Here is a 26,799-nt window from a genome sequence, read left to right on the forward strand (position 1 = left end):
CCAGGAAAGGTGGCTCCTCAAGACCAAGCTCTCAGATTGCCATGCATCGAATAAGAACAGACACCCTGTGCCTGGCCTGTGGCTCAGCTCCCGAGCTGTGTGCCAAGTCACCCGAACTGAGCCTCGGTGCTGTCATTTGAAAAATGGGGACAATGTGCCAATGCACAGGGCAACGCCCAGCACATGGTAAATGACAGCAGCTACATGGTTTTCTCTGGGCTGGGGCAGCTCATGTGACCCTGAGTCACAGACTTGGCACCTGTGAGATGAGATGGTAACTTCACTTCCCCAGCATCACAGGACAAACTCCATGAGCCTGCATGTGGCCTAGTGTGGTGCCTGGCACCTGGGCCCCAGACAGACTGTCCACACTGTCACACCCACTCCCATGGGCTTCCCGTTGCCGGGCTGGAGGCAGTCTGAGGGAGCCAGCAGTATGGAGGGGCCCCCGGCATAGAGGGATGCCACGGAGATGGTAGTGGGGCCTCCCAGCAGGGCAAGTGACTGCACCTGACTGCACCTGCTCAGAGGTGTTGCTGGATGCCCCATCCTGCTGTTCCACTTGTGCCATCTGCAGGTGCCTAGCTCCTGGGTGGCCCCCAGCCCGGCCCCAAACCGTCCCTGTCTGGTGAGGCCAACAGGTCACTTCCCAGCTGGAGACTGAACGGCATTGCTAGCAGGATGCTTTTCTACCTTTAATTGGGTTACAAAAGACACTTCTCCCAGTACAAGGTCGGCCAACAGGTGGGTGGGCCCAGTGCCCGGGGGAGCCTCGCCTGGGAGGGACAGAGCGAGGATGCAGTGGAGGTCATGGGGGTGCTGTGGGCAGCCCCGGAAGCCTCCCCTCTGCAGCCTGGGGCTGGTGAGGCCTCCCTGCACTATGTGCAGTTTCGTACCTGGACAGCGGGCAGCTTGGCAGAGGGCCACACACCCCGCCCTCAGCAGCTACCCAAACCTGGGGGCCCCACAAGCAGGTGCTGGGGAACAGACCCGGGGCTGTGACAAAGCTTGTGCCATATCTGGCCCCTAACCAGGCCTCGACTGGCAGTGTGGGCTCCTCCGGGGTTGCATCCAGGAAGGGGATCACCCAGGGCAAGGAGTCACACCAGGGCGATCCGGCAGCCAGCCTGTCACAGGACCTCCCGGTTTTCAGCAAAGTAGTGGTCGGTTGGGGCAGAGGAGGAGGCAGAGGGGGCCCAGCTCCCAACGGGAACCTGTCCTGTTACCCCAATTCATCCAGCTGCCCCTCCACAGCCCAAGTGGCGAGGCCCAGCATGGCTGGGTCAGCCCATGGTCGAGGAGGAGAGAAGGGGTAAGAAGCCATCCTCAACGCAGCCTTAACACCGAAGGAGGGAAAGCAGCCCCGGCCAAGGGGAAGGAGAGCAGCAGGGGCTCGGGCTGCAGGCGCCAGGCCCCCTGCTCATAAGGCAAACAGCGTGTCCTCCTCTTTCTCCTGGCTCTTCTTTTGAGGGGCAGCACCACGAGCAGGACCCGGGGGGCCCTCAGCTGAGGGGCTGGAGAGGTTGGGCAACCGATCGGCGGCTTTGGCCCGTTCTTCCAGGAACTTGTCAAATTCTGCAGGAACAAGAAGAAGGGGACTAGGGGTGGGTTCTGTGGCCATAGGGGAGAGGGGCGGGTGGGCAGGTGGGCAGGGCATCCTACCTTCGCTGGTGACGCCCTTGGGCTCCTCCGCGTCATTCCCCTGAGAAGGCAGGAGGCAGAGGTTACCACAGTGGCCCCGGCAGGCGTGGGGTGGGGGTAAGGGTGGACTCAGCCTCTGGCTGGGCCCAGGACCCGAACCTCGGCCCCACCCCTTCCTGAGCTGCAGACTTGGGTGTCACCTGACTGCTCCATGCCTCAGTTTCCCGCTTGGTAAAACTGGTTGTCGAGAAGCTAAGACGGTCATCACACTGAGTGCCAAGCCCAGGGTGTGGTGTGTAGCCCCTGGGTCCTAAGTAGCAGTCCCTTTCCTGCCCGGTGTAGGTGGGCAGACTTGCCCTTGTGGTGGGAAGGGACCCAGAGGGGGGGACCACACAGGCTACAGGTGGGGTGAGGATGCCTTTGTGTCCACCTGACATGGGCCCTTGACTGACCTGGGGCAGAAACACAGCCTTGGCCGCTGGCAGAAGGCAGCCTCTGGGCCTGGGAGCGCTCAGGCCCTTGGTTGTTGGTGCCCAATGTGGGGGCGGGAGATGCGGGGGGGAAGGAGCCCGGATGGGACAGCAGAGGCTGGCCGCCCCTTCTGCTCGGGGGGGGGGGGGGGTGCGCAGGGCTCTGCAGACAGCCTAGGCCCCTGCCTCCCCCGGGGCTCAGCAGTCTCCTGGTCTGTAAGACGGGGCTGCTGCAGGTGCCTCGCGGACAGGCCTGGGGGCTCCGCGCTGCCATGCTTACCCTCAGCCCCCCTCCTCCCCTTGGGCTGATGTTCCCAGGGACCCATGGTGGCTCAGGCAGCTGTGAGGTGTGCAGTGCCCAGGCCGCCTCCGAAGGGAGTACCCCGAGGGGGCGGGCGGGTGGTGGGAGGTGTCCCACATGGATGCTCCCGTCCTTGTCGCTGTTCACCCTGCCCCGTGACCAGTCATTCCTCGTGAAAGAAAAAGGGCCCGCTGTCAGGTGGGTGAGGGATGCGCCTGAGGCTTTGCTTCTGGGCTGGGGGGCCCTGACTCACCACGTCAGTGGACAGCCACTGCTCGATGTCCTCCATGAGGCAGGCCTGGGTGACGGGGATCTGGAAGGAAGGGCGGGGGGGGGGGAACGGCAGTGAGGGGCAGTGCACTGGGTGGAAGGTCCCGTAAGCTTGGGGCCCAGAGGTTGGCCGGCCTATGGCGTCACCCCCAACCCTCAAGCTTCCTCACTTATGAAGTGGGGCCACATGTGCCCCACACCCTTCTGGGGAGGTCAAGATCCTGGTATCCTTCCAACGTGGCTCCTGCCGCCGTGCTGGGCTGTGGTCAAGGGGGACGCAGGGCCAGTAGCTAGGCAGGGGGTGGGGACGTGAGGAAGGGACGGACCCCCCTGCTGCCACACGCCAAGCGTGTGGAGGAGCATCTGATAGAAGAGTATTTGAAGTCCAGGGAGGGGCTGGCCTTCAGGGGTGGGGTAGGGAATGGCTTGGGCCAGGGGCGGCAGGCCTGTCTCCTGGCCCCTCTGGGGACTCTGAGCTCATGGTGGTGGGGCGGAGAAGCACCGGAGTGCAGGGAGGTGCCCAAGTGCCCAGACAGGCCAGGCTGCTGACTCGGGGGCTGTGTGGCCGCTCACAGGGCCTTTGGGACAGAGTCAGGGACGGCAGTCTGTCTGGCCCTTCACACATGTGGCTTGGGCAGGTTACTTCTCTGACCCGGCTTCACTCATCTGCAGAGTTCATTCGTACCTACCTACCGTACCTACTGTCCAGGCTGCTGTGGGAATGAAAGGAGGGGACGGACAGAAGGACTCTGGCACAGGGAGGTGCTGAGAAGTGCAAGGTACTATTCAGCTACTTTGGGAAGAGAGAGAGATGACAGTCCATCCCAAGCCAAGCCAGTTCTGTCCCCAAGTTCACTGTCCCCAGCACCAGCAGGCCCCAGTGGAAGCAGGGCCTGGAGCAGAGCAGGAGCCCACTTTCCGGCGGCAGCACATCCTCTAGCTGCCCACACCAGCTCCCTCCCCACTCAGCACTCTGCTGGCACTTGGCCCAGAAGGCCCAGAAGCAGAGAGCCCATCACCTCCCAGCTGCCAGGCGGGCCACCTGGCCTTGCTTCCAAGTCAGGAGCCAGTCAGGAGCCGGAAGCAGGCCCCAAGGAGCCCTGGAAGCAGGGGCAGAGGGGGTGGGACTGCGCTGAGTGCTGGGTGGGGGGCACCCACAGCACCCCTAATTCCTAACGGTCCCACCCCCTCCAAAAGCACCCCCTGGGTGGAACCCCTGCTAGTGGCAGCCTTGGCTTTCGGGATCAGCCAGCCTGGTCTCTCCTCACCATGCCTTGTCTCATCATCCAGGCACTGAGGCTCTTCTCACTGCTGCCTCCCATCTGGGTGAGAAAAGGTCACGCTGTGGTGGGAAGGGCAGGGACAGGGCCACTGGTATGCTGGCAGCCTTCTCCAACGTGGACGCTCCTTTTTAAGTAGGTAGGCCTATTACCACCTGAGGAGGCCTCGCATGTGTATGGGTGTGTGTGTGCATGCATGTGTGTATGCACACCTGTGCAGGTACTGGTGCTGTGGTGATAGGTAAGGGGACCAGGAAGCAGCAGAGGGGGTCTCTACAGAGGCCCTGGGACCCCAGAGTCCTGAATGTGCCGGGCAAAGCTTCTCCTCCCTTTCCAGAATGATCTTGGGGACAGACCTGACCAATCCCAGCATGCAGGCAGCTGTTAGCCAGTCCCCTGGCTGTCCGGGGACTCTGATGGGTGTCCCGGGATTGGAACACTGGCTTACTCAGTACCCCCTTGTGTTTATCGACGGGCAAACAGGATTCCTGAGGACCCGGATGATGGGTGGCAGAGGGGGACTGGAGTCCTGCCTCCCCAGCCCTGGACAGACCGGCTCAGAGTGGCACACGCTGTCCAGCACCCCCAGTCGCGGGACTCATGAAGCCTGGGGCAAACACTGGCTGCCTGTAGAGCTGGCTCTGGATTCCATGCTGTACTTTGCTGCTTGGAACCCAGCCTGACAGTTAGTGGGAGAAAGCCTTACAACCACCCAGCCAGATGTACACACCTTGGGAGCAGGTGGTTATGGACAGTTTTAAGAACATCATACCCTCATCTGATGGAAGCTGCTTAAATTTCTCGAGTGATCAGAGGAATAAACAGTAACTCAGCAGCTTCTGCTTTTTGGCAAGTAGAGGGTGTGTTTTCTCCTTTTAGCTAACTTGCAAGGTGGTGTAGGAGCCAAGAGATCCAGGTTCTAGTTCTTTGGTGTCCCTGATGTGTGTGGCCCTTGCTGTGTCCCTGGGTGAGTGACACCAGTCTCTGGGCAGCAGCTCCTGCAGCTGCAACTAGAAGGGGTTGGCTGTAGAGTTAACCTCTGCCCCCGAGAGGCCAGGTGGCCCGAGAGGGAACAGCTTCCAGCAGGCTTCCAAAGTGTTCACATTCATCTGGATTCCAGGAGCCAGATTTTCTGGAGAGTTCGCCTGTGTTCCTTAGAACTCTGCAGCCATCTGGGGCTCTTACTACCAGCACTGGCTGTGGAGCCAGAAAGACCAGCAGCTGTCAAACAACCTCGCAAAACCAAGCCTTGGTTTCCCCGCCTGTAGGTGGGGAGAAGCATCCAGCAGCGCTGGGAAGGTGAAAGGCCTCACTCTGTGCCGGGCGCTGCACTAAAAATGTTAAACCTGCTGCCTCACTTGGCCTGTCAGTGTATCTCATCTGCCCAGGAGGATAGTAAGATGTCCTGAGGGTCTGTGTGAGGCCTCAGAGAGGCACAAACAGGGCACAGGTTGCACAGATGACCACTTACAAAGGAAAAGAACAAGAGGCTCTGAGATATGGGTGTGAGTGTGCTCTGCCTGGTGCTCGGGCACAGTACATGCACGTGTGGGAGGCGTGTGAAGCTCGAGCTGCTCCTGCCTCCATAGTGCCGGGTCTTGCTCTGCTCTGACTTGGGAATGATTCCTGAGATGCTGGGGACACCTCTGGGGAGTCGCTGGGACGCCCTACCCGCAGGCATCCTGGGCAGCTTCATCTTTCTACGTTCCCCTCCACTCAAGATGGACCATGACCTCCACCTCACACGGGGCTCCTAGCTGTCCCTCAGGCTCTGTCTCCTGTCACTCAGTCCCACCCTGGCCTCAGAGGCCTGTGCTGTCGCCGGTCCTCTCCTCTGCCAACCCTTCGCTGCTCCTGCCTCTCCGACCCCCGGGCCATGCCGTTTCTAACTGCCTCCCCAGGAGCTACTCTGTCCACTTACCGGAACAAGAATTCTCGCCACCCCAAAGGCATCCAGGGATGAATTAAAAGGGATGAGAACTAGACTTGGAGTTCCTGCCAAGGTGGAGGGGTCACCCAGAGAGGGTGCCCACTGGGCACCTGGCTAACAGTCCCCCACATGGCCAAGCACTTCGATGGAACTAAAATGGTTCCCAGATGGACCCCTGCAGCTTTAGGGTCTGTCCTTCGGGCCTCTCTGTCCACACTCCTGCAGACAACAGGTCTCTGGAGGATGTTGACAGAGCTCTAACTCCACCAAGCACCTTGAACGCCCCTCCGACGCATCCTACCCAAGGCCGTTACTCAAGTTGGCGTTGTGCCTCAGGACGCACAGCTGGGAAGCCGTGGCGCTGGGATGGGAGCCCAGGCTACGGAGTCCAGCTCTCTGGCTCACACTCGGGCTGTCCAAGTCCTTGCTCCAGCCCTTCCTCACTGTGAAGTGGGAATCACCACACTAGCTGCAAAGGGCCAACTGCAGAACCACGTGAGGAAGGGGCCAGGGCTCAGTGCACAGGGAGGCCAGTGGGCAGGTGTTCCCTGGCCTTCCTTCTGGACAAGGTGGCAGCGGACCCTCTGCTTACCGCTCCAGTGCTCTGCTGTCGGGCATCCAGGGCTCCCGCCAGACCATCTCTTGCTTGGGGGGCTTCATATTTCACCCTGAAACACAGAGACCCCCACAACCATGAATGCTGCCCTTGCTGTACCAGGCGTGATGGGATGCAGGGGTGGGTGGGGACGAGCCAGACACATCCTGTGTGGACCTGCCTGGGTAACGGCTGACCTGGGCTCAGACATGTGACTATGACAGGTGGTGGCAAGGCTGAGGTGACAGAGGCTGGTGTCCGCCAATGGCTCTCACTCCAGGGATAAGAAATAGCCCCAGTGCCCCATGCCCATGGAGAATTTGTATCTCCAGAACCTTCTTTGAGAAGCTTCCACTTTGTGATGTAATAAATCGTGGTTCTGTGTAAGGCCACCTTTGGATGGGGAGTTCCCTTCTGCTGCTCAAAACAGCTACACAGATGGCAAAACAGCCACGCAGATGGCTGGGTGGGATGCCATCCCGCATGGCTCCCCAGCATGAAGCTCTCCCCTGCCCTGCCCTGCCCTGGTAGCCTGGTGGAGGGGCCTCTAAATTCCTGGGTGATGCCAGCCAGCCAGGCAGGGCACAGAACACTGGGAGGGTGTTTGCTGTGTTTGAGGTGAGTCTCGGGGGGGGGTGGGTACCAGAGGCCTTGGGGACCCAGCCCTGACTCTGGGAAAGAGCACTTATTCTCCTTCTGAAGCATCAGCAGGAGGGGAGGGCTCAGCAACGTCCCAGCCCAGCCTTGAGGGGAGGAAGTGCCTCGCACAATCGCAGCCACAGAAGGAAAAGCCCTGCACTTAGGGGTGGGCCAGGTCAAGGCTTCAGAACTGGGGCCCCACTGAATGAAACCCCTGCAATGCCAAATGGCCTTCCTGGGAATGGGGGAGACCTGGCACTTCAAATGGCCTCTTGAGTAAGACCCCGAATTCCCAGGCAGCTACTTTGACAGCCCTGCCAGCCACTGCCTCCTGCAGGATGCAGAGTTGGCCAGGAGAGTGCAAGCATTAGCCAGCTCATCCCCCAGTTACGTGGCTCCTTCCACTGGTGAGCTTCGGACTATCTGCAGGGCTGTGCAGGGGGTGGTGGTGGGGGTGGCAGGCGGGGTGCTCACGCCCTTCTGGACAGCAGCTTTGCAGGCCTGGCTGACTCTGGGCAGTGAGAGCCACTGAGGAGGAAGTGATGGCTAAGACTGAGCCATACGTTCTGACCTAGGGAAGACCTGCCCACTCAGGCTACGGAAGTAGCCATGTTGCTTTCCCTCTGAGACACGGCAGGTGTGTCATGGAAAAAAAGTAGAGTAAGGCACGTCCAGGCCTACGAACATACAGAAACGGATCCTTTTCTTCACTCAAAAGAACTACATGTTCTTTCCCAATTACATCCCCCACCTCTGCTTTTCTGTGTCTCTCCAACCCACAGAGCCCTGAGGACAAAGCTTGGCCGTCCCCTGGGCCAAGCCTGTGGCAGTGGAGGGCTGAAGACACTCCCACCAAAGGAAGCCCACAAGGCCCATTCCCAGCTGTAGATGCTGGGCCGGTGTCTGCTGCAAACATCCAGTGCAGGCAGGAGTGGGGACGGCTACTCCTCAGAGGGGTGTGGGGGGCTGGTGGACAGGGGCTGGAGCTAGTGCCACCTGGATGACAGTGGCACTGGGGGGCGGGGGGGAGGGAGTGGAGCGTGTCCCCAGGATGATGATACAGAAGAAGGTGAGGAAGAGCAATCCACTTCCAGCAAAGCCTGGCTAAGGCGCTTTGAGTCTGGCTCATTGAGATGCTCCCTATTGCTCTCATTGGCGTCCCAAGTGGAAAGGCCTGGTCAGCTAGAGGCCATGATGGTGGCAGCTGCCGTCAAGGCTGGAGCAGAAACAGGGACTCACAAGGAGCCAGCTTCCTGGTGAGCAGATGCAGAGCTGGTACAGATTAGAGGGAAGTGGGAGCCAGAGAGGCAGAGGGAGGTGTGGGTCAGACACCAGGTGGGCAGAAGAGGCCTCAGAGGATTCAAGCGCCCTGGGAAACAGGTAGAGGAGGGGAGTCCAAAGGCCAGTCAGGGCTAGAAGATCCAGCTGAAGCTGGGGGGGGGGGGGGGGGCGTGGGCAATTACCAAGCAGAACAAAGAGGAACTCGATGCTAGGGCACTCTCGTCCCTGTGGGGTGCTTTTTGCTGTGGGGGAAACTAGTCCCCAGGGAGCGCCTGCAAGGACCCATGACCCAAGAATGTATATACAGGATGTGCCCTCCCCTGGCATCTCATGCTCCCCCTGCCTCTGAGCTTTCTTTAGCCTGAAATGGCCTTCGTGACTCTCATCCTGGAGGTCCAGCCCTGAGCCCCCTCTGTAGAGCTGCCTGCCACGACCTGTGTCCGCGGAGCCTGGCCCACCCCTCCAGGAGAGCATGTAGTGTGGCACGGCAGTGGTCTGTGCATCTTACTCCCCATGAGGTTGCAGGCTCTGGAGAGCAGGGACTAGGTAGGCTTTTCTCTGTCCCCAGGGCCTATTCCTCAAAGGAGCGATGGCACAAAAGCAGGCCTCAGCCAGGATGGCAAGGTGGACTACCCTCCAGGCTGCAAATCCCACTGGACTTATTAGCTTCCCTCCACACCACGATCTCACAGTGCCCCAAACTCCATGGCAACCGTGAGCTGCTGGGCCCTGAGCACCGCAGCCTGGGTGTGCAGACTCCAAAGATGCAGCTCCTAGCCCGGGCTGCCTACGGTCAGCTGCCAGGGCTGAGTAGCCCCATGCAGCCAGGCTGGCTGCAGCCTAACGGATTTGACCTGGCTGTGGTGTGGTGAGGACATCTCAGGGCCCCCGGAGGCCCACTGACAGTTCCCAGATAGGGCAAGGTGGGGAGGTGAAGGCCATTCAAATGACCACAATGACCACTGGGGAGCAAGGGGCAACTGGTGAGGGAATCCCTTACTCTAGAGCTCTCCTTGGCTGTAAATCCTGGCTGCCCACAGCTCGGTCCTGGGTCCTGAACCAAGGGCTGAGAATAGCAAGCAAAGCTTCCCCTGACACACCTGTATGGGGCCAGCCCCGAGAAGCTGAGGCAAAGGGCCAGCCTTGGCTGCTGAAAGCACCTCCCTGAAAACACTTCTCAGGCATGGACAGAACCCCAGCTCCAGTGCAGAGGGGTAGGCCCAGTGGAGCCATAGGGACTTTGGGGAGAAAGTTAAGGGTGGCTAGGGATTATCACAAATGACCAGATGAGTCCCCGAGGTCTTCTCAGGGATCTTCCCTGCCTGCCCTGGAGGGCCTGCTGTGTGGCCTCCATGTAGTGGTGGTGGCTCAGGCTAGAGATGCAGTTATGGAACTAGCAGCCCTGGGCTCTCAACCTAGTGCTGCCAAGGATCAACGGCCTGACTTGGGGCAAATGACCCAGCCCTCTGGGGCCTTGCCCTCCTCCTCTGATCAGATTATGTAAGATTCTGGCATACGGTGGTTCATTAAGACCAGGGGACCCTTCCCTCACCCAGGCCTGCCCAGGGGGCACCAAGTCTGCCTCTTGGCTGCAGGGTATCTAGGCCACAAGGGACTGATCTAGAAGATAGCAGCTCTGCCATCCCGAGGAGGGCAGGGGGCTGTGCGCCCTTCCACGTGGTGTGCCAAGCAGCTGGGTTCAGGGATCCCGAGCGGCTCTGCCCTGACAGGGAGCAGCCCAAACTGCAGGGAACAGGCTGGGCCCGGGGCCACTCACTCTTTCCGTTGGTCAGCCAGAGAGCTGCCCCGGGTCAGTGCAAACATGTCAAACTCGCCTTCCAGTTGGCCAGAGGCCTCCAGAGACTGCAGGCCAGCCCTTACGCTGCTGGAGCCGAGGTCTGCGGGGACAGAAAGACACATGAAGGGCCCACCAACGGTCCCTGCATGCTAAGCAGCAGTTGAGCTGCCAGGCCCAGGGAGGACTCTGGAGAAGCAAAGGGTGGGGGGTGGGGACAGTGCAGGTGTATGGCTGGGGCAGGCCACCTGCTGGCTGAGGGACCGCGGCCATGTGACTTCCTCTCCTTAAGGTGGAGGCACAGGCCCCCGCCCAGGGCAGCTGTGAGAACAGGAAACCTGCCTCGCACATCTGGCACAGTACATGGCTGAGCATTGGGTGAGTGATCAGACGCGTGGCAGCGTTTTCAAACAGCTTAGCTGTAGCAGTTCAGAGTAGGCCTTTGATGACTTCCTAGGGCTTGGCACTGGCAGGCAGCCAGCAGCAGGGAGACTCATCACAGTGATGGTGATGGCAACTGCTGGCATGTCCCGGGTGCACAACCTGGGCCCCCTTCATGCGTGTGCTTACCCAGTCCTCACGGTGATCCTGGAGGAAGGGCCCGTTCCTGCCCGTTATACGGGAGCTAAGGGGACACGGGACATTCAAGTGACTAGCCTAAGCTCACCCAGATGGCTCATATCACAGAGGATTCAGTGTCGAGGGGTGACCACAGAGCAGTGGGCTTCTGAGGTCCGAGGGGGCTTGGGAGTTGCAGGCTGTGGGGGAGAGCCCCCTGTGTTCAGTCCTGGGTACCCAACCTTGCAGTGGGGCTCAGCCTGGTAAGGTGAGGTTTGGGCTGATGTTGTGCTGCTGGCACTCCAGCTCCACCAGTCTAATAGGAGGGCACCTCCAAGCTGCAGGGGTGCCCACAGCAACATGATGTGCCCTCGGCCAGAAGGGGCACACTGCACTTACTCATTCCCGCCAGCTGGGACGAGAGGCTGCCAGTGGCCACCTGGTCAGGGCCCATGTCGATCAGGTCAGCCGCCGCCTCGGCCTCTTGTGGGGCCTGGGGAGAAGGGAGATGCCACCGTTGCTCAAGGATGTGCCACAAGTGCCCCAGTAGCCAGGACAGGGAATCAGGGAGTCATCCCCACTCTGCCTCTAGCTCAGCTGCACCCCCTGGGAGGTGGGGAAGAACCTTGGGCATCACCTGGTGGCAAAGCCTTAGTTACCTTAAAGGAACAGTGACATAAAACACGAGAAGGGGACTTCTCTCTGAGCCTGGATAAGGAGGCACATCCTAGGCTGGATGTCCAGAGAGGGAGGTGAACACAGCCCTCCTCCTCTTTCCCATCAACACAGGCATGATCTGGGCCCAGAAAAGTGCCTTTACCTTGCCAGTCTGGCCTGTTCGGAACCGTTCAAACCTATGAAGACAGAAACGAGCAGTCAGAGAGGCAGAGAGGCCCCCTCAGCACAGGCCAGGCAGAGCTCTTCACACTGCCAGGCTCCAAATCCATGGTAGTGGGTCACGATTAGGGTGACAGGTCCAGTTTACACCTGCTATCCCTGGGCAACTGTTAACAGTGCTCCTCATTTGCTTGTCAGAGTGTCTCAATCGAATGATCAATTCTCTGGCCACTTGTCATGACCGGCAGTAAACTAACAAACAGGAATGGGCTAGAACAAAGAGGAAAGTGGAGATGCACGGCACACGGCAAGGTAAGTGCTGTTTTATCAAATGTGTTCAGTGGTGAGTGAGCCTACTGACGTGAGTGCGTGTCAGTGGCTCTCCGGAGTGGTGTCAGAAGACACACATCTCTTACGTTGCTTCATGGAGCCACTGGGATTAGCCTCTGACAGGCCAACAGGCTGCTGAGGTGGCTGGAGAGAGCTGTGGTCTGCTGAGGCCCGGCCCTGTCACCTACTGAGTAACTGTGGGTATGCCACCTCTGAACCTCAGCTTCCTTGTCTATTCCAAGGGGGTGACAGAGAAACCTGCCTCTCAGACACAAGGATCCAGTGAAGACACTATGAGTAGGATAGTGAACTAGGAGGCAGCAGGCGTAGGTCAGGCCTGATGCCTGTGGGTGTCAAGGGGCCCCAGTCATCCCCAGACTGGGCCCTTGGGCCACCTCAGCCCACATCCCAAAATGGCAGAAAAGAACTCTTCTATTCTACTGGGCCAGCAAGCAGGAAGTGCTGGGCAGCTGTGGCCCACAGCGGTCCCTCCCCTTTCTAGACTGACTCAGAATCACTCAGTGTCTTGCTGGATAAAGACAGGAAATGAACTGGTGAAGGCTGGATAACTGTCTTGGCCCAGACTCCACTGGCTGCTTAGTGCTTACAGGTGTCACTCCGTAGACTCTTAGTCACCCCACAGGGCAGGCACCACCATGAACCTTGTTTTCAGATACAGAGAGAGCCTGGTGCCCCTTCTGTAATAGCACCTGAGTGCCCTCTGGGGAGCTGCTCGTCTCCCATTTCCTGTGATTCTGGTGCGACTGCCTTCAAGGGGCCCTCTTCCCTTCTCTAACTGGTGGGTACAATGGAGCTGAGCCAATCAGGCTCTCTTGGAGAGCTGACTCTTGAACAGAGTGACAGATAGTGGGTAAGTGTTTGAGGCTTATTTCCTGAAGGCAGCACCCTAGAGTCATGGTCCAGGAGTTTCTGCCCCCGAGACCTCTGAGCTGTCCTGGGATCTTTCTTTCCCACACTGCGGGTGGGACTTGCTGTTGTACTCTTAGGATTCTGAAAGCTATCCATTTCATAAAGGCTCTTCTAATGAATCCATTTCTTGCTAAAGTGAGTGTCATGTAATGTGCAAAGAGTCAAAGAGCCGTAGTTAAGTCAAGTAGCAGGTCCACGGCCCCAGAGCCAGGAAGCGGTGGAGTGAGTAAGGACAGTGAGCAAGGATAGAGCAGGCCTATGTGCAGCTCAGGGGCAGCACAGGGGCAGGCACGGGGGGCAGGGCACACTCTGGCAAAGAGAGGAGAAGTGGATGGAAGGTGGGGTCAAGTTCATGTCCACTGGGGAAGGAGAGAGCTGAAGGCACGCGGTCTAGTGTCTGAGAGGGAGGCGAGAGCTTAGATGGTGCAGAGAGGGAGCCAGGGGAGGGAATGGGCTAGGGCAGCTGGCCAGAGGCTGGGGGGTGGGGTGGCGGGCTACCGTTCGTGGCGCAGGAACACGTTGTTGAGGTTGTCGTTGACGATGAGCAACTCCTCGGTGAGCTGCTCATTGGCGACTCGGGGGATAAGCTCCAGAACTCGCTGCTGCATGGCGCGGCACGTCCGGTTGAGCTCCTGTGGGTAGAGGAAGAGAGATGGTCACGGCTCCAAGGACCAGAGCAAGGCCAGGGCTCGGGCTCCAGCCTCTGTGCCACCCTGGATGACGGAGGGGCTTCCAAACCGGACTCCAAGCTCCACAGGGAGAGCTTTCAGGGTTCCATAAACAAGCCTCTGGATCCCACCTCCAGTGATCTACGCCAACACCGAACACGCAGCAGACAAGCTATACGCAAGACAGAGCAGCTGGTTTAACCTGGCTTTGTGCCGACTTCTCATTGCCACCTTTGCTCGGTTGAAAAACCAAGAATGCAAGTGGTCAGTGGAACAAAGCGTAACTTCTCTGGAGGACCAGGATCTTTTGGTAACCAAAACAAAAAATTAAACCAGACCACTCTAGCTGTTACCTGCAAACTCCGATTTTGAATTTTTCCCTCATTATTTTCCCTAAATTATTTGAGAGCAAGACAGTGAGCATGAGGTGTGGAGAAGAGCAGAGGGAGACGGAGAAGCAGACTCCTCGATGAGCATGGAGCCCAACGTGGGGTTCGATCCCAGGATCCCTGAGATCAAGACCTCAGCTGAAGGCAGATGCTTAACTGACTGAGCCACCCAGGTGCCCCTTCCCTAATTCCTTTTTAAATACTTTTTATGTTAGAATCATTTCAGATTTGCAGAAAAGCTGCCAAGATGATAAAGTTCCTATGAACCCTTCATGCAGCTTCTCCTCAGTCTGGCGTTTGTCAAACTGAAGACGTTAACGCTGAGCCAATGCTATGAACTAATTCCAGACTTTCTTCAGCCTTGCTGTTTTTCCCACTAACGTCCTTTTGCTCCAGGATCCCATACTGTACTTAGTCACCATGTTGCTGATTGATTTTTAATCATTAAGTTATATATTGAAGCTCCTTTGGGCAAGAGAAAAAAATGAAAAGCCACAGCAGTGTAAGTTTTTCATTTGTAAGACAGACTCTTTCTTCAGGTTCGAGCCACTAGGTGGACAGATGCCTGGGTCACAGTGTCAAGATGCAAAGTTGTTGGCACTTTTCTCCAGGAGGCACCACGAGGAACAGATGCTGCCCTGCTCTTGACATTGGTTTCTTTTGGACCCTGTTACCCACCTCCTCCTAGAAATTCCTCATCTGCCTTCATGTGGGGCAGGGCGGGCCTGAGTGACTTGCAACACCCCGTAGACCTCCCCTCTCTTCCTCCTGTGACCAAGCACACTTGTGGCTTTGTACTCATTTCCTTACACCACCCCCCACCTCCTGCCCTTTAAGAGCAAAAGAGCAGCAACTGGAGCCAGGCTCCTGGGTCCAAATTCCAGCTCCACTGCTTATTAGCCATGTGACCCTGGGCATACTCCATGACCTCTCCTTGCCTCAGTATGCTGATCAAGAAAACAGGGATAATGACAGTACCTCCCTCTTGTGGGGTGTGGTGAGGATGAAATGAATGTATGTCTATCAGGTGTTTACATCAGAGCCCAGTGCATGAGAGGTGCTCATTACTTGTGAGCTGTCACCAGGAAAACCCAATCACTCACACCTGGGGACTCCTGGGCCCTGGGGTCTCCCAGCTTTCTTGGCACCTTTGTGAACTAACCTCCATGGGTAGGGTGGGGCCTCAGTGGTCCCCAGCTGTGGATGGGACTGTGGGAGTATTGCATGACACCTAGAGCAAAAACCTGTGGCTCCCACCAGCCCCAGGGCCCAAGACCAGCTGCCCTCTCCTCTCAAAGCTAGAGCTGCTCTCACCCCTGCCTGCTAAGCTCCGTGTTCTGAAAGGGGGAAATCAGGACTATCTTATAGATGAGGAGACTGAGGCAAGAGGAGCTATTTTGTTCAAACCAGGAAATGCTAGAACTCCGAATTCCAATGTGAGGGAGTCCAAAGTCCCTGGTTTCAACCTCTCCCACTGTGACCAAGTTCAGAGTAAGTCACGAAAACTGTGGCATGGGTGGGGAAGGTGGGGCTCACCTGTAGCAGCTCCAGGTCTGCAGGCTCTGCCTGGGTTGGCACCAGCTCCGTCAGCATCTCCGACATCACCCTCACGTTCCCACTCACCATTTCGAGCTCACTGCGCAGCTTCGCAATCTGAAACACACCATGGGCCATGGTGAGCTAAGCCAGGCGTCCAGAGCCAACCACCGCCGCCAAGGAGAGTCTGGCACCAGTAGCCAGGGCAGGGGTGAGGGCCCCCAGAGGAGCCGACTGCAAGTACCCTCTGGGCTCCTGAGCCACAGCCCTGCACTAGGAGGCCTCGGGTGGGCTGCCCCTCGCCCCCAGACCCCCTCAAAGAGGTGCTACCAACCGTCACCATCTCTAAACGGGGGAGCCTGGGTCAGGGAAGACCAAAAGGAGCGGAGCTGAGAGTTAAGTGCAGCACAGATATGGCTGGAGGGTGCTAGCAGCTCCTGGGGCCCAGGTGGTAGCTAACGAGGCCCCGGGGGGGCAGCTCCCAGCCACAGGGAGAGGAGAGAGTCAGGAGGCCTGCTTCCCTCCCAGAGTGACAGGATCTTACTCCTCCTCTCCTAGGACAGTAGGATTTTTACTCCCTTCTCCCGTCCTGTGAGGACAAGATGTTGTCTTGTTCCTGGTTTGCTCCTCCTGGCCTATTCTGGTATCCCAGACTCTTCCAAGTGTGAGTTCCAGCGCCACTCCCCCACTGGAGTATGATACTCAGATTTAGCACACGTTAAAAAGATGTCAGCAGGTTTTCAGTGATTGAAGGGTTCCGAGGTCTTGGCTTGGGCAATTGGTGGAAATCACATTGCACAGTCTCCACACAAGTGAGGTGGTGAAGGGCCACTGGGCCAGTGTCTTATGCTGTGGGGCTCTGTGGGGTGGTGTCCTCAGGAGCACTGTGGACACTGTGAATGTCCAGGAAGTGATCGGTATGGAAGTTCTAAAATTAATCTGCACAGTGATGCCTGGGTGGCTCAGTGGTAGAGAATCTGCCTTCAGCTCAAGACGTGATCCTGGAGTCCCGGGATCGAGTCCCACATCGGGCTCCCTGCATGAAGCCTGCTTCTCCCTCTGCCTGTGTCTCTCTCTCATGAATAAATAAAATCTTTAAAAAATTAAATTAATCTGGACAAAGAATCCCTTGCCATGGAATACCGCATGGGTCTAGTATTAAGTGGCCTACACTTGCAGAGATGCATGTGACCTAGCTGATTTCAGAACAGGAATGTTACTATATTAAATTCACGATGCCTGATAGCACCTACCATTTACTGACCACCTATGAAGTGCCGAGCATTTAAATTTTACTGCTAATTAAACTTTACCATAGTCTTAACAAAGCACATATCACTACCCCAGACTTTATAGGTGAAGAAATGGGGGCTCAGACAAGTAGTACATCCACCGAGGTTCACAGATCCCTTCCAAACCCCACAAAAACATCTGGTGTTTGGCCTAACTGAACACTCTCGGTGTAAATTAGTGGAAAAACTACTGACCACAAGCCCAGCGTGTCTGGGTCAGATGGGACCTAATTACAGTGGAGTCCGGGAGTGCTATCATTGCCTACCTCAAAGCCTTCCTACGCCCCAGGAGACAAAAGGGGAGCTGCAAATTAACAACCCCTACCTGGTTTTGTTTAGCAAGAGCCTCTGGCAGTGGATGTAACCAGTCTTAATCCACACAGAGGTTAGACTTCAGGCAAATTGATGAAAATCATAACCTGGTTACATAAAATTTGGATTGTGGGGTGATTTTACAATTTTTATGTACCTTTAATTTTTTGTCCAGTTGGGAAAACTTTTTTCTTTTCTTTTCTTTTTTTTTTTTTTTTTTGGAAAACTTTTCAAGTAATACTTGTAACTCTGGGAGGTGAGTTTATAACTTGCTGTAAGATATCGAATACAGGGCAGCTCGGGTGGCTCCGTGGTTTGGCACCGCCTTCAGGCCAGGGTGTGATCCTGGAGACCTGGGATCAAGTCCCACGTTGGGGTCCCTGCATAGAGCCTGCTTCCCGCTCTGCCTGTGTCTCTGCCTCTCTCTCTCTCTGTGTCTCTCATGAATAAATAAGATATTAAAAAAAAAAAGATCAAATACAGAAGTTTCTCTTCAGGTAGGTTGGGATGGGAAGGGACGCTGGCAGGTCTATTCATAAATCCAAATGAGAGTGCAGGAGAACAGCGGATGCACTTTAGAAGGTCAGGTTTCACTTTGTTTCCATCACAGACCTGTGTCTCTCTCCCTTGTACCTTTATTTATTTATTTTTATTTTTATTTTTTTTATTTTTATTTATTTTTTTTTGAGAGCCGCCGCTGCCGCCTAACAACCTATTTATTTATTTTTAATAAATATTTTATTTATTTATTCATGAGAGACACAGAAAGAGAGGCAGAGACACAGAGGGAGGAGAAGCAGGCTCCACGCAGGGAGCCCGATGTGGGATTCGATCCTGGGAATCTAGGATCAGGCCCTGAGTCAAAGGCAGATGCTCAACCGCTGAGCCACCCAGGCGTCCCTCCCCTGTACCTTTAGCAGCTAAGTTTTCACACTTAGCTGATATGATGGTTCTGGAGTTCTTACCACGCCTCAAAAGGGGGCACCCCAACAACTCAAGGCCTTGACCCGCATCCCAACAGCCATGTCTAAAATGAGAGTGCACTGGGGCACCTGGCTGGCTCAGTCGGAACAGCATGCAGCTCTTCATCCCAGGGTTGTGAGTTTGAGCCCCACGCTGAGTGTAGAGATTATTTAAATCCATAAACAAATAAATAAATAAACAGAACAAGCATGCACCCAACACACACTGGTCACAGTAGCAGACATCCCTTGTTGGGGTGGCCAGTCTCAGCAGGTGGTCTTGACCCACTGCTCTCAGAGGAAGAGAGAGAGGAGCAGAAGCTAAGTCAGCGTGCTATGGGTCTCTGGTGGGTGAGCTGAGCCTGCAAAGCTACACACACAGCCCTAGGAAAACCTGCCCTGGCCCCCGGCATCTAACACTACACCTCAAACCTTCTTGAGGCTTATGTGGGAAGCATCATAAGGAAGAGTTTAAAAAATTTTTTTGTGCAGATAAGTTTAAAACTGTTTTTTAGCCAGAACCTCTGTTCAAATGGAATCTTATTTGAGCACATAAATCCCACAAAGAAAATGCAGATGCTGTGGTTGAAGAGGCTGCCTGTTGGGCACTCCCCACCCCACCCCCTCCTGGGTGCTGCCTCAAGGGCTCCTCGGGATACACAGTACACAGTTTGGAGAACCGCTGGCTGGGGTGCAAGACAGAGCCTGCTGTGAGTCAGGCACCCTTGAGCTTGAATCCCACCACCATCTCTGAGGACCTGTGTGTGGCTCCGGGCAAGGGAGTTTGTCTAAGCCTCATTTTTGAAACAGGATGAATGATACATACTCTATGGGGCTGCTACGATGACATACCGAGAGGGGCCCTCCCTGACCCACGCATGGCTCTGACTCAGGTTTCTTTACCTGCTCAGCGGTGGGTGTGATGGGTGTGTCACTGGAGAGCGTGGCCAGGATGGGCAGGGAGGTGGTGTGCTGGGTGGAGTCTCCTCCATGGCTGGCGTCAGTGCCCATGGAATTCTGCCCTGATGGTACCTCAGAGCTGAACACGGTCTAGGTGGTGGAAGGTGGGATCAGCGAGGCCAGTGGGGCGGGTGGTGATCCCCCACCTTCCCTCACACTGCTCCCCAGGTGGCGTCTCCTCACCCTCTGGGGCGTGTGGATGGGTGACAGCATGTCCAAGTCGGTCATCGGGAATTCCAGGCCCTTCCTCCGCAGGTCCTCGTACACGGCCACCACACCTGTCAAGTCAGGTGAGCTGCGGAACGCGTCAGCCCAGGACTGAGAGGGGAGAAGGGGACATGGCCGGTAACCACTGTTCACCGTCTCCCTGGCAAGCCGCCTGCCCATCCCCAGAGAGCAAAAAGTCCCTCCCTGATTGTTGGTGTCTGGGTTACGGCCCTGCCAAGCAAGGCCACCCCACACTCAGACCCTTCAGTGAGTGCATAAACAAGACGGCCCTACACTGCCCCGCAGGAGAAACAGAAGCAAAGGGGAAAAGAGCAACAATGGTGGGGCAGCCTCCAGCCTCCCCCCACCCCGCCTGCCCGCCTGCCCTCACCTGGATGAGGTTGAGCACCTTGTCGTGCACGATGGTGGGGGGGTTGTTCTTGGGCAGGATGGTCCTCACCAGCACGCCCTCCACAAAGTCCTGGCTGGCCACCAGCAAGTGGAAGCGATGCCCGCAGTTCTTGACACAGGTTTCTAAGACCTGGAGGCCGGGAGGCACCCATGAGCACTCATGAGGGGAGGGGGAGCGCCCAGGACCCCATCCTCGCATTCGGTCTCCATCCCAGAGGGGCTGAGAGGGGGACGGTTTCCCTAGAGGGAGACCCTGGAACCCAGAGAAGCCCTGGAACCCAGAGAAGGGGACCGTGCCGTGATTCGGGGGCTGGTGTGTTGGTTAGTGGCCCCCGCTGAGGGGTGCCTATCCTGATGCTGCTTCTGAAGTGACTACTTCAGGGGGCGGGTAGCTCTCCAAGTGGAAACCAAAGTGAACTTTCATAATCAGTTGGTGACCCTGCAGCCCCAGAAAAAGGCACTGAACTTCCCTCCCTGCTTCTTGTTCCTACTGCTGGGCACGAGGGCCTTGCTTTTCAGCATAGCCAGACTCCCCGGATGCGAGTGCTGCTGTAGGGGAGGCTGGGACACAGTGCTCTCGTCTCCATCCCAGCCAAACTCCTGCGACAGCCAGGATGTCCCCTCTTGCCTGGCTTGTCCTCAGCCACTGGGATTTGCTTTATGTTCATTTTTCAGGGCATCCAAGGGCCAGTCAGCACCCAGTGAGGCCTGCCAGGCTATCTGCCCTGCCAACGTCTGGGTTTACTGAGCTTCTATGTCACCTGGCAGGTTCTGTGGCACAAGCTCTCCGTGACCGGTTCTGAAGAGATGTGGGCCCCTCACTCTGTTCCCCAGGCCAGCAAGTTGGAGAGAACTTTTCCAAGTGGCTTCTCATGCCACTCTGCATCTGCTAGCACACACAGGACAGCGCTTCGCCCACAGACCTTTCCTTCCCAGTCCTTGCAAGAGGAGCCCCAGGGCGGCTGGAGTCCTGCTGGGCCTGGGGGGAGGTGTGGTTCTACCATGGACAGACACACGGATGGACAGGGCACTCACCGTGAGAGCCAGCATCACCTCATGGAAATTCTTGTTTCCTACGATTCTCTTCTTCACTGCTCGGAAGGCATCTTTGGGACTGGGCAGGAGGACAAAGGGAAAGATGGGCTGAGGAATGGAACCTTCTTATCCAACACATGGGGCTGCCTGCCTAACTAAGGTCAGGAGGCACGGAACACAGGCCATGGCATTTATTTGTCCTGTGTCCTGTTGAACACGTAGGTTTGAATCACTACACAAACTGCCTGCCCCCCAGAAGTCCTCAGTAGGTCACAAAATACCTGGCAAGGATTCTCCGTGTATGGATCCTGGACCCCCTGCACCAGAATCCCCTGGCGGGGGAGGCATGATGGTTTGTCAAACACGTAAACCCCAGGCTCCCAGCCTAGACCCTGAGCCAAGCCCTTGGGGAGGCTGTGTGCTCACCGTGCCCCCGGGGGCTCCCTGTAGACTGAGGTTTGAGAACCAGTCACCTGCAGGCATAGAGTCCCAGTGCCCCTTCCCTGGCCTCCCTGCCACATCCTTCTACTTGTCTAAGTAGCCACACGTGCTGGCACCATGCTGGGTGCTGGGGACACTCTGGGGAACATGCGGCTCTGCTTTCAAGGACCATGTGTCCCAGGGAGACCCACATCCATGTGGGTAAGGAGAGAGGCCTGCAGTCAGAGTGAGAGGCTGTTGGGGAGGGGGCGCAGGGGAGTCCTCTCAGAGGAGGTGGCATCCCAGCTGGGTGTGAGGAAGTGATGGAGCCAGCTGAGGGCGGCAAGGGAAGTGGTTCAGGCAGGGGTGGGAGGGACTGAAGGGAGGCCGAGTGGGGAGGCAGAGGGAGAGGCTGGAGAGGCCCAGTGGTCATGGTAGGCAGGGTGGAGACACCCAAGTGCGGGGGGAGTCCTGAAGGCCTTGGTGGCAGCCTGCACCCCCACCCTATCGCCCACCCCACCGGAACTGCCTCACCCCTGCATCCTGTCCTTCCGCACTGTTCGGGTGAAGTCCATGTGGCCCCAACTGCTCTGGCCTAAAAGGCTTTGGGGCCCCCAACTTCCATGCCTACCTGGTGAAGGCACAGCTAAAACCTGCCTCACCCAAGGCTGTCCCAATCCCCCATTTCCCTGGTGCGCACTGCATTGTGGCTCCTACCCGGGTGCTGCCTGGCTAAAGAGGTGCCTCCCAGAGGGCGGGGATGGCATCTCCTTTGACACTTTGCCTTGACAGAGCCCAGCCCACTCCAGGACCATGAGCAACGATTCCTATGTCTCCTGTGGCCAGATGTCTGCCAGGTATCTATTCAGTGCTGACCCTGTCAAGGGCAGGTCAGGAAAGGCAGAAACCCTGACACGGGCCCCCCAACATGGGTGAAGGCGGCAGGGAAGGAGGGGAGGATCCATGGAGGCCTAATCAAGGCTGTGACGGAGAGGACACGCTTTATGTTCATTTTTCTCTGGCGGGCTAGGCCCCTGTCCCAGGAGACAGGGCACTGGGGCCCCTCCTCACCCTCAGAACTCCTCGCCTGCAGCCACAGCTCTCTAAAGGGACCTGTCTCCATTTCTCATAGAGGGGCCCAGAGACTGGGAATCAGAAGTCCTGGCTGAGGTGCAATGCCACAACACTGTGAGGGGTAGACCAGAGACTTGAGTTTAGATGACAAACTTGGTGAGGACAAGGGTCCCATCTGCTTTGCTCACTGCTGGTCTCTAGTGCCTCATGCAGCGCCTGCAACACAGGTAGTGCTCACATCAACGGCAGCAACTGAACCCACACTCGCATGAGCCCCAGTTCCACCAATGTTTACGAGGAAGCGGGGGCTTGCTTCTCCCAGGACATCCATGAAGCCCCCAGGCCTTCCCAGAGGCTGTGAGCATCCCTGCCCTCCACCTTTTATCTCAGTGGTCCTGCTGTTGTCATCTGCTCACCGCTCTCCAGTTGATGCACCTGGCCAGGGTGGCACAGGTGTCCTCTACCAGCTGCTTGGCAAGAGCCCCGAGCACCACTGGGGATGCAGAAGCTGTCTGCAGCCACTGTGTGCTGAGCTGGGTGCTCCTTGCCCACTGCCTGCTTCCAGCCAGCCCCTCTCCCCACAAAGCACTACCTGGCTAAGAGGGACCTCACAGGCCAACTGGATTATCCCAGTGAGAATAGAAGAGGTCCTGCTCCGGCTGTTCTGATTTTCCAGAACAAAGGCCTTGTCAGGCCGTCCTTCCTGATGGCTATAGTGGTCATACCATATCCCATCCTTTCTGGGTTCTCCTGAGAAGGACACTGACCCTGCTTGGCCTCTCTGCCCCATTCAGGACCTTGGGCTTATTGCTGGAAGAATCTAAAAGAGCTTTACCTCTGAGGATAAAGACCTAGGGAGGTACAGTGACTTGCCCAAGGTCACACGGCTGGTCAGTGACAGCTAGTCAGAGACCAAGAACCCACGGCCACGATGCCTCCACCACAGCATGCGCCCTGGTGTGACCTGCATACTGGAAATGTTGAGGAGAGGCTAACGCCGATGGGTTCTCATTTCTGCTTTACTGTCATTGTCTTCTCTGTGTCCTCTGACCCCAATCTTAAGGAAATGAAAGTCCATTGCTCATAGAGAAAGCTAGGATTCCCCACTGCCCATTCCAGGCCACAGAATGCAGAACGGTGCTTGGGGCCATGTCCCAATGTTGGGGGCTGCCAGCTGGCCTTGTCCTGGAGGATGTGGCCCAGGGATGTTCTAAGGGGTCTAGTTGACCAGGCCACCACTGAGAAACACGCGTGGCCTGACAACCGCCAGGGGCGTGTCTCTCTCTGGTCTGTCTAATGACAGTGTTGAGTGGGATTTTGGTTCCCAAATGCCTAAAAGGCCACACTTCTGCCTAGGGTGGGACCTGGACGATGTCTGCAGCCCTCCTGGTACCAAGGGCCACCAGCAGGGTCTATCTGTGTGCCACAGCAGGGATGGGACAGGAGTCCTCCAGAGGGGAGGGCAGGTTGGGCTGCTGCCGGCCATCCCTGGGCCCACCCATCCCCACTCCAGTCCATCCTGCAGGCCTCACCCTTCCTCCGTCTCGTTGATGATGTCACAGATCTCCATGTTGAGGGCCCAGTCCTCGCTCTGCAGGGAGCCATCTGTCGCCTTCTCTGCAGAGGAGAGAGCACAAGTCACAGTGTGTGTGTGGGGGGGAGGGCGGGGGTGCCAGATGGACGAAGTCAGATAGCTGCGTGGTGTGTGGTGCGGGGCCAGGGTGGGAAGAGCCAGGGCAGGAAGAGCCAGGGAGGAGGAGGAGGAGGAGGAGGAGGAGGAGGACACCTTTCTGGGCATCCAAGAAGGGCCAGGACGTGTGCGAATGGCTACCTGCCTTGTCCCGTTTTGTCATTTAATGCTTTTTATTTTTTTGGGGGGTGGGGTGCTGTACTTTATCTCTGTATTATAGCGCTGTACTCTATCTCTGTATATTTACTCTTTTAATTATTAATTATGTTAAAATACACATAATACTTGCAATCTTAACCATCTTTTAGTGTATAATTCAGGGGCATCAAATATACTCAGTGTTGTGCAGCCATCCCCACCAGCCATCCTTGCCACCTTTTTCATCTTGTAAACCTACAACTCTAACTCCCCACTCTCCCCTCCCACAGCCCTGGCAACCACCACTACACTTTTTTTTTTTTTTTTTTTTAAGATTTTATTTATTTGAGAGAGAGAGACCAGGAGCACGAGTCATGGGAAAGGGGCAGAGGACAGGGAGAAGCAGACTCCCCGCTGGGCAGGGAGCCCAATGTGAAACTTGATCCCAGGACTCCAGGATCATGACCTGAGCCAAAGGCAGATGCTCAACCACTGAACTCCCCAGGTGCCCCAATACAGTCTTTACAGCTCTGATGCCCTACGTACCCCATTACATGGAATTGTACAGTACATGTCATTTAATTCTCAACTCTGTCTACCCATGCAATGAATGGGGCCAGGAATCCAGCAGCCCTGGCCTTATGATGCTTGTTTTTGACATTACATGGTGCTGATAGTGTTTTATTTTTGTAAAGAAAATGTCCCTTGTTGACTCTGTTATCTTTTGGTAACCATTTGCACGGTTCAAAATGTAAACGGTTCCAAAGTGGCACACAATGGAGAGTAAATCTGTCTCCTGTGTCCCAGACCTAGGGGCCCTACTGGACCAGTTTCCTCTCAAACCTCCCAGAGACATTCTTTACCTACGAAGCAAAGGGTCCAGAGTAGTTGAAGTCTCGCCTCCGTTACCAGCAGCTGGCCTGGCCTCTTCCCCTTGGAGCCAGTGTCTGTCTGAAGACTGGGCGGACACCAGCCACCCCGCAGAACAGCCCCAAGGGAGCGGCAATAATACAAACAAGGAATCTGCATGGTTCTTGCCACAAAATAGATGCTCGGTAAGGGGCAGCGGTTCTTTTATTTTTACATTGAGGTGAAGCCTGCATCACATAAAATTAGCCATTTTAAAGTATACAATCTAGTGGCAGTTAGTGCACTCACAATGCTGGGCAACTGTGACCTCTACCTGGTTCAGGCCAAATCAGAGGGTAGGATTTCCAGCCTGGAGTCAGCTACAACATTCTCAAGGCTGTCAAGGCCAGGGTCACTCCCCTCTGCACTCTTCTAGAATCTATACTCATGCAACCCAGTTTTTTGTTTTTGTTTAAGTAGGCTCCACATCCAGTGTGGAGCCCAATGTCCGGCCTGAACTCACAACCCTGAGATCGGACCTGAGCTGAGATCAAGGGTTGGACACTTAACTGACTGAGCCCCCCGGGCGCCCCATTAGATAAGCTCCACAGAGCACAGAAATAGTCCAGTCTCCTGCTTTTTTGGGGCCAACATTCTAGCTTACAAATTACCCCTGGCTGGCACGCAATGTACCCTAGTTAGGACTGTGGGACAAGATAGGACCAGTTAATGTTTTAAGGTTCAGGGAGTAATAAGTCCCTTGGTGTCCTGATGCTGGGCACTATCCACATCCCCCTCCATCACAGCCCTCTCCCCTAGCTCCCAGACCTGGCTCCTGCTGGCACACGGCACCTGCCAGCACGGTGCTGTCAGTGGTCTGGTGTCGACCAACAGCTCCTGAGGGACCGGGCCCATGTGGCTTGTTATCTGATGTGACTGTACAGCCGTCCTGCACGGGGGACCCTCTGGCTCTGTTCACCCAGAGAGCTGAGGCTGCGGGGGGCGAAGGGGCCCCTCACTTGCTGCACAGCTACTCATGTGCCAGGTCTGCTCCTGGCACTGGAGATGGAAGCAATGGTGGACCAGGCAGGCACATGTGGTCCCTGCCCTGTGGTGCCCAAAGGGGCTGAGGCAGACTAAGAGCCTAGGCCCTGTGACAGGGCAGGGCCCTTTACTAGCTGGGCAGACAGGCCCATTCTGCAGGACGATGCCTGGGCTGGGCTGGGCTGGGCTGGGCTGGCAGTCAGCTCCCTAAAACTGGTTTCTATGATGTTGGTTTTGAAAAGGCCTTGGTTCCGCCTGAGGTCCGCCTGAGGTCCTGTGGACAGACAGACGCTAGGGTAGCTCAGGGTACGAGCCAGGCAGCTGGGACACCCAGGTAGGGACCCAGCAGCAGGGCGAGGTGCTTTACTCCCTAGACTATGGCTGGGGGAGGCGATGAGGAAGGTTTCCTTTAAAAGGGCTGAAAGATGGGCTTGTTTGTCCCACAATGATGTCCTGAGTGTGGCTCTTTGGGTCACATCGCCCACCCTTGGGGATTTGCACACTTACTGAGCCATGTGGGAAGAACTAAAGAGAGGTGGACGGGTACCTCTCTGTGCAGAGGAAGCCAGGCTCCTTTTTGGAGGATGTGGGGGGACAGTGGCTAATCAAACATGTGGAACCTGCTACTCCTTCAGAAACCACACCTTGGTGACCCCCAGTCACATGGGCCAGAGGACTGTAACCCCCAGCTCCCGGCCACAACATTCTGCCAAGGCCAGCTGCCTCGACGACTCCTGCCTTGCTTCTTTCCCTCCATGTCCCCTGCTGCCCCAGAGTGAACTTTCTGAACCTAGAAGTGATCATGTCCCTCTCGTGTCCCAAATCCTCCAAAGGCTCCCCCCCGGCACTTGGCCTGACCCACCTGCCCTTCCTTAGCAACCCTTCAACTCCCCAGTTACAGATCAAGCACTGTGAGCTGTTTATATAGGAACACAGCTGGATCCTCCTGGCCCCA

General features: G+C 56.6%; 1 protein-coding gene across 1 annotated transcript in view; it reads right to left on the reverse strand.

The window, feature by feature from the left end:
* Window positions 1-682: 682 nt before the first annotated feature.
* TOM1 (target of myb1 membrane trafficking protein) overlaps window positions 683-26,799 on the reverse strand; it is a 39,694-nt gene continuing 13,577 nt past the window's right edge. Inside the window, exons 2-15 of the mRNA XM_026010953.2 lie at window positions 23,656-23,740; window positions 20,630-20,708; window positions 19,575-19,724; window positions 19,160-19,294; window positions 18,920-19,066; window positions 15,451-15,567; window positions 13,356-13,489; window positions 11,581-11,614; window positions 11,160-11,253; window positions 10,185-10,305; window positions 6,485-6,560; window positions 2,666-2,725; window positions 1,663-1,702; window positions 683-1,575 (exon numbers count right to left, since the gene is read on the reverse strand). Of these exons, the coding sequence (XP_025866738.1) occupies window positions 1,421-1,575; window positions 1,663-1,702; window positions 2,666-2,725; window positions 6,485-6,560; window positions 10,185-10,305; window positions 11,160-11,253; window positions 11,581-11,614; window positions 13,356-13,489; window positions 15,451-15,567; window positions 18,920-19,066; window positions 19,160-19,294; window positions 19,575-19,724; window positions 20,630-20,708; window positions 23,656-23,740 (1,427 nt within the window). The 3' untranslated portion in view covers window positions 683-1,420. The remainder of the gene's footprint in view (window positions 1,576-1,662; window positions 1,703-2,665; window positions 2,726-6,484; window positions 6,561-10,184; window positions 10,306-11,159; window positions 11,254-11,580; window positions 11,615-13,355; window positions 13,490-15,450; window positions 15,568-18,919; window positions 19,067-19,159; window positions 19,295-19,574; window positions 19,725-20,629; window positions 20,709-23,655; window positions 23,741-26,799) is intronic.

Source organism: Vulpes vulpes, chromosome 16 (assembly GCF_048418805.1).
Source record: "Vulpes vulpes isolate BD-2025 chromosome 16, VulVul3, whole genome shotgun sequence".
NCBI lineage: Eukaryota > Metazoa > Chordata > Mammalia > Carnivora > Canidae > Vulpes > Vulpes vulpes.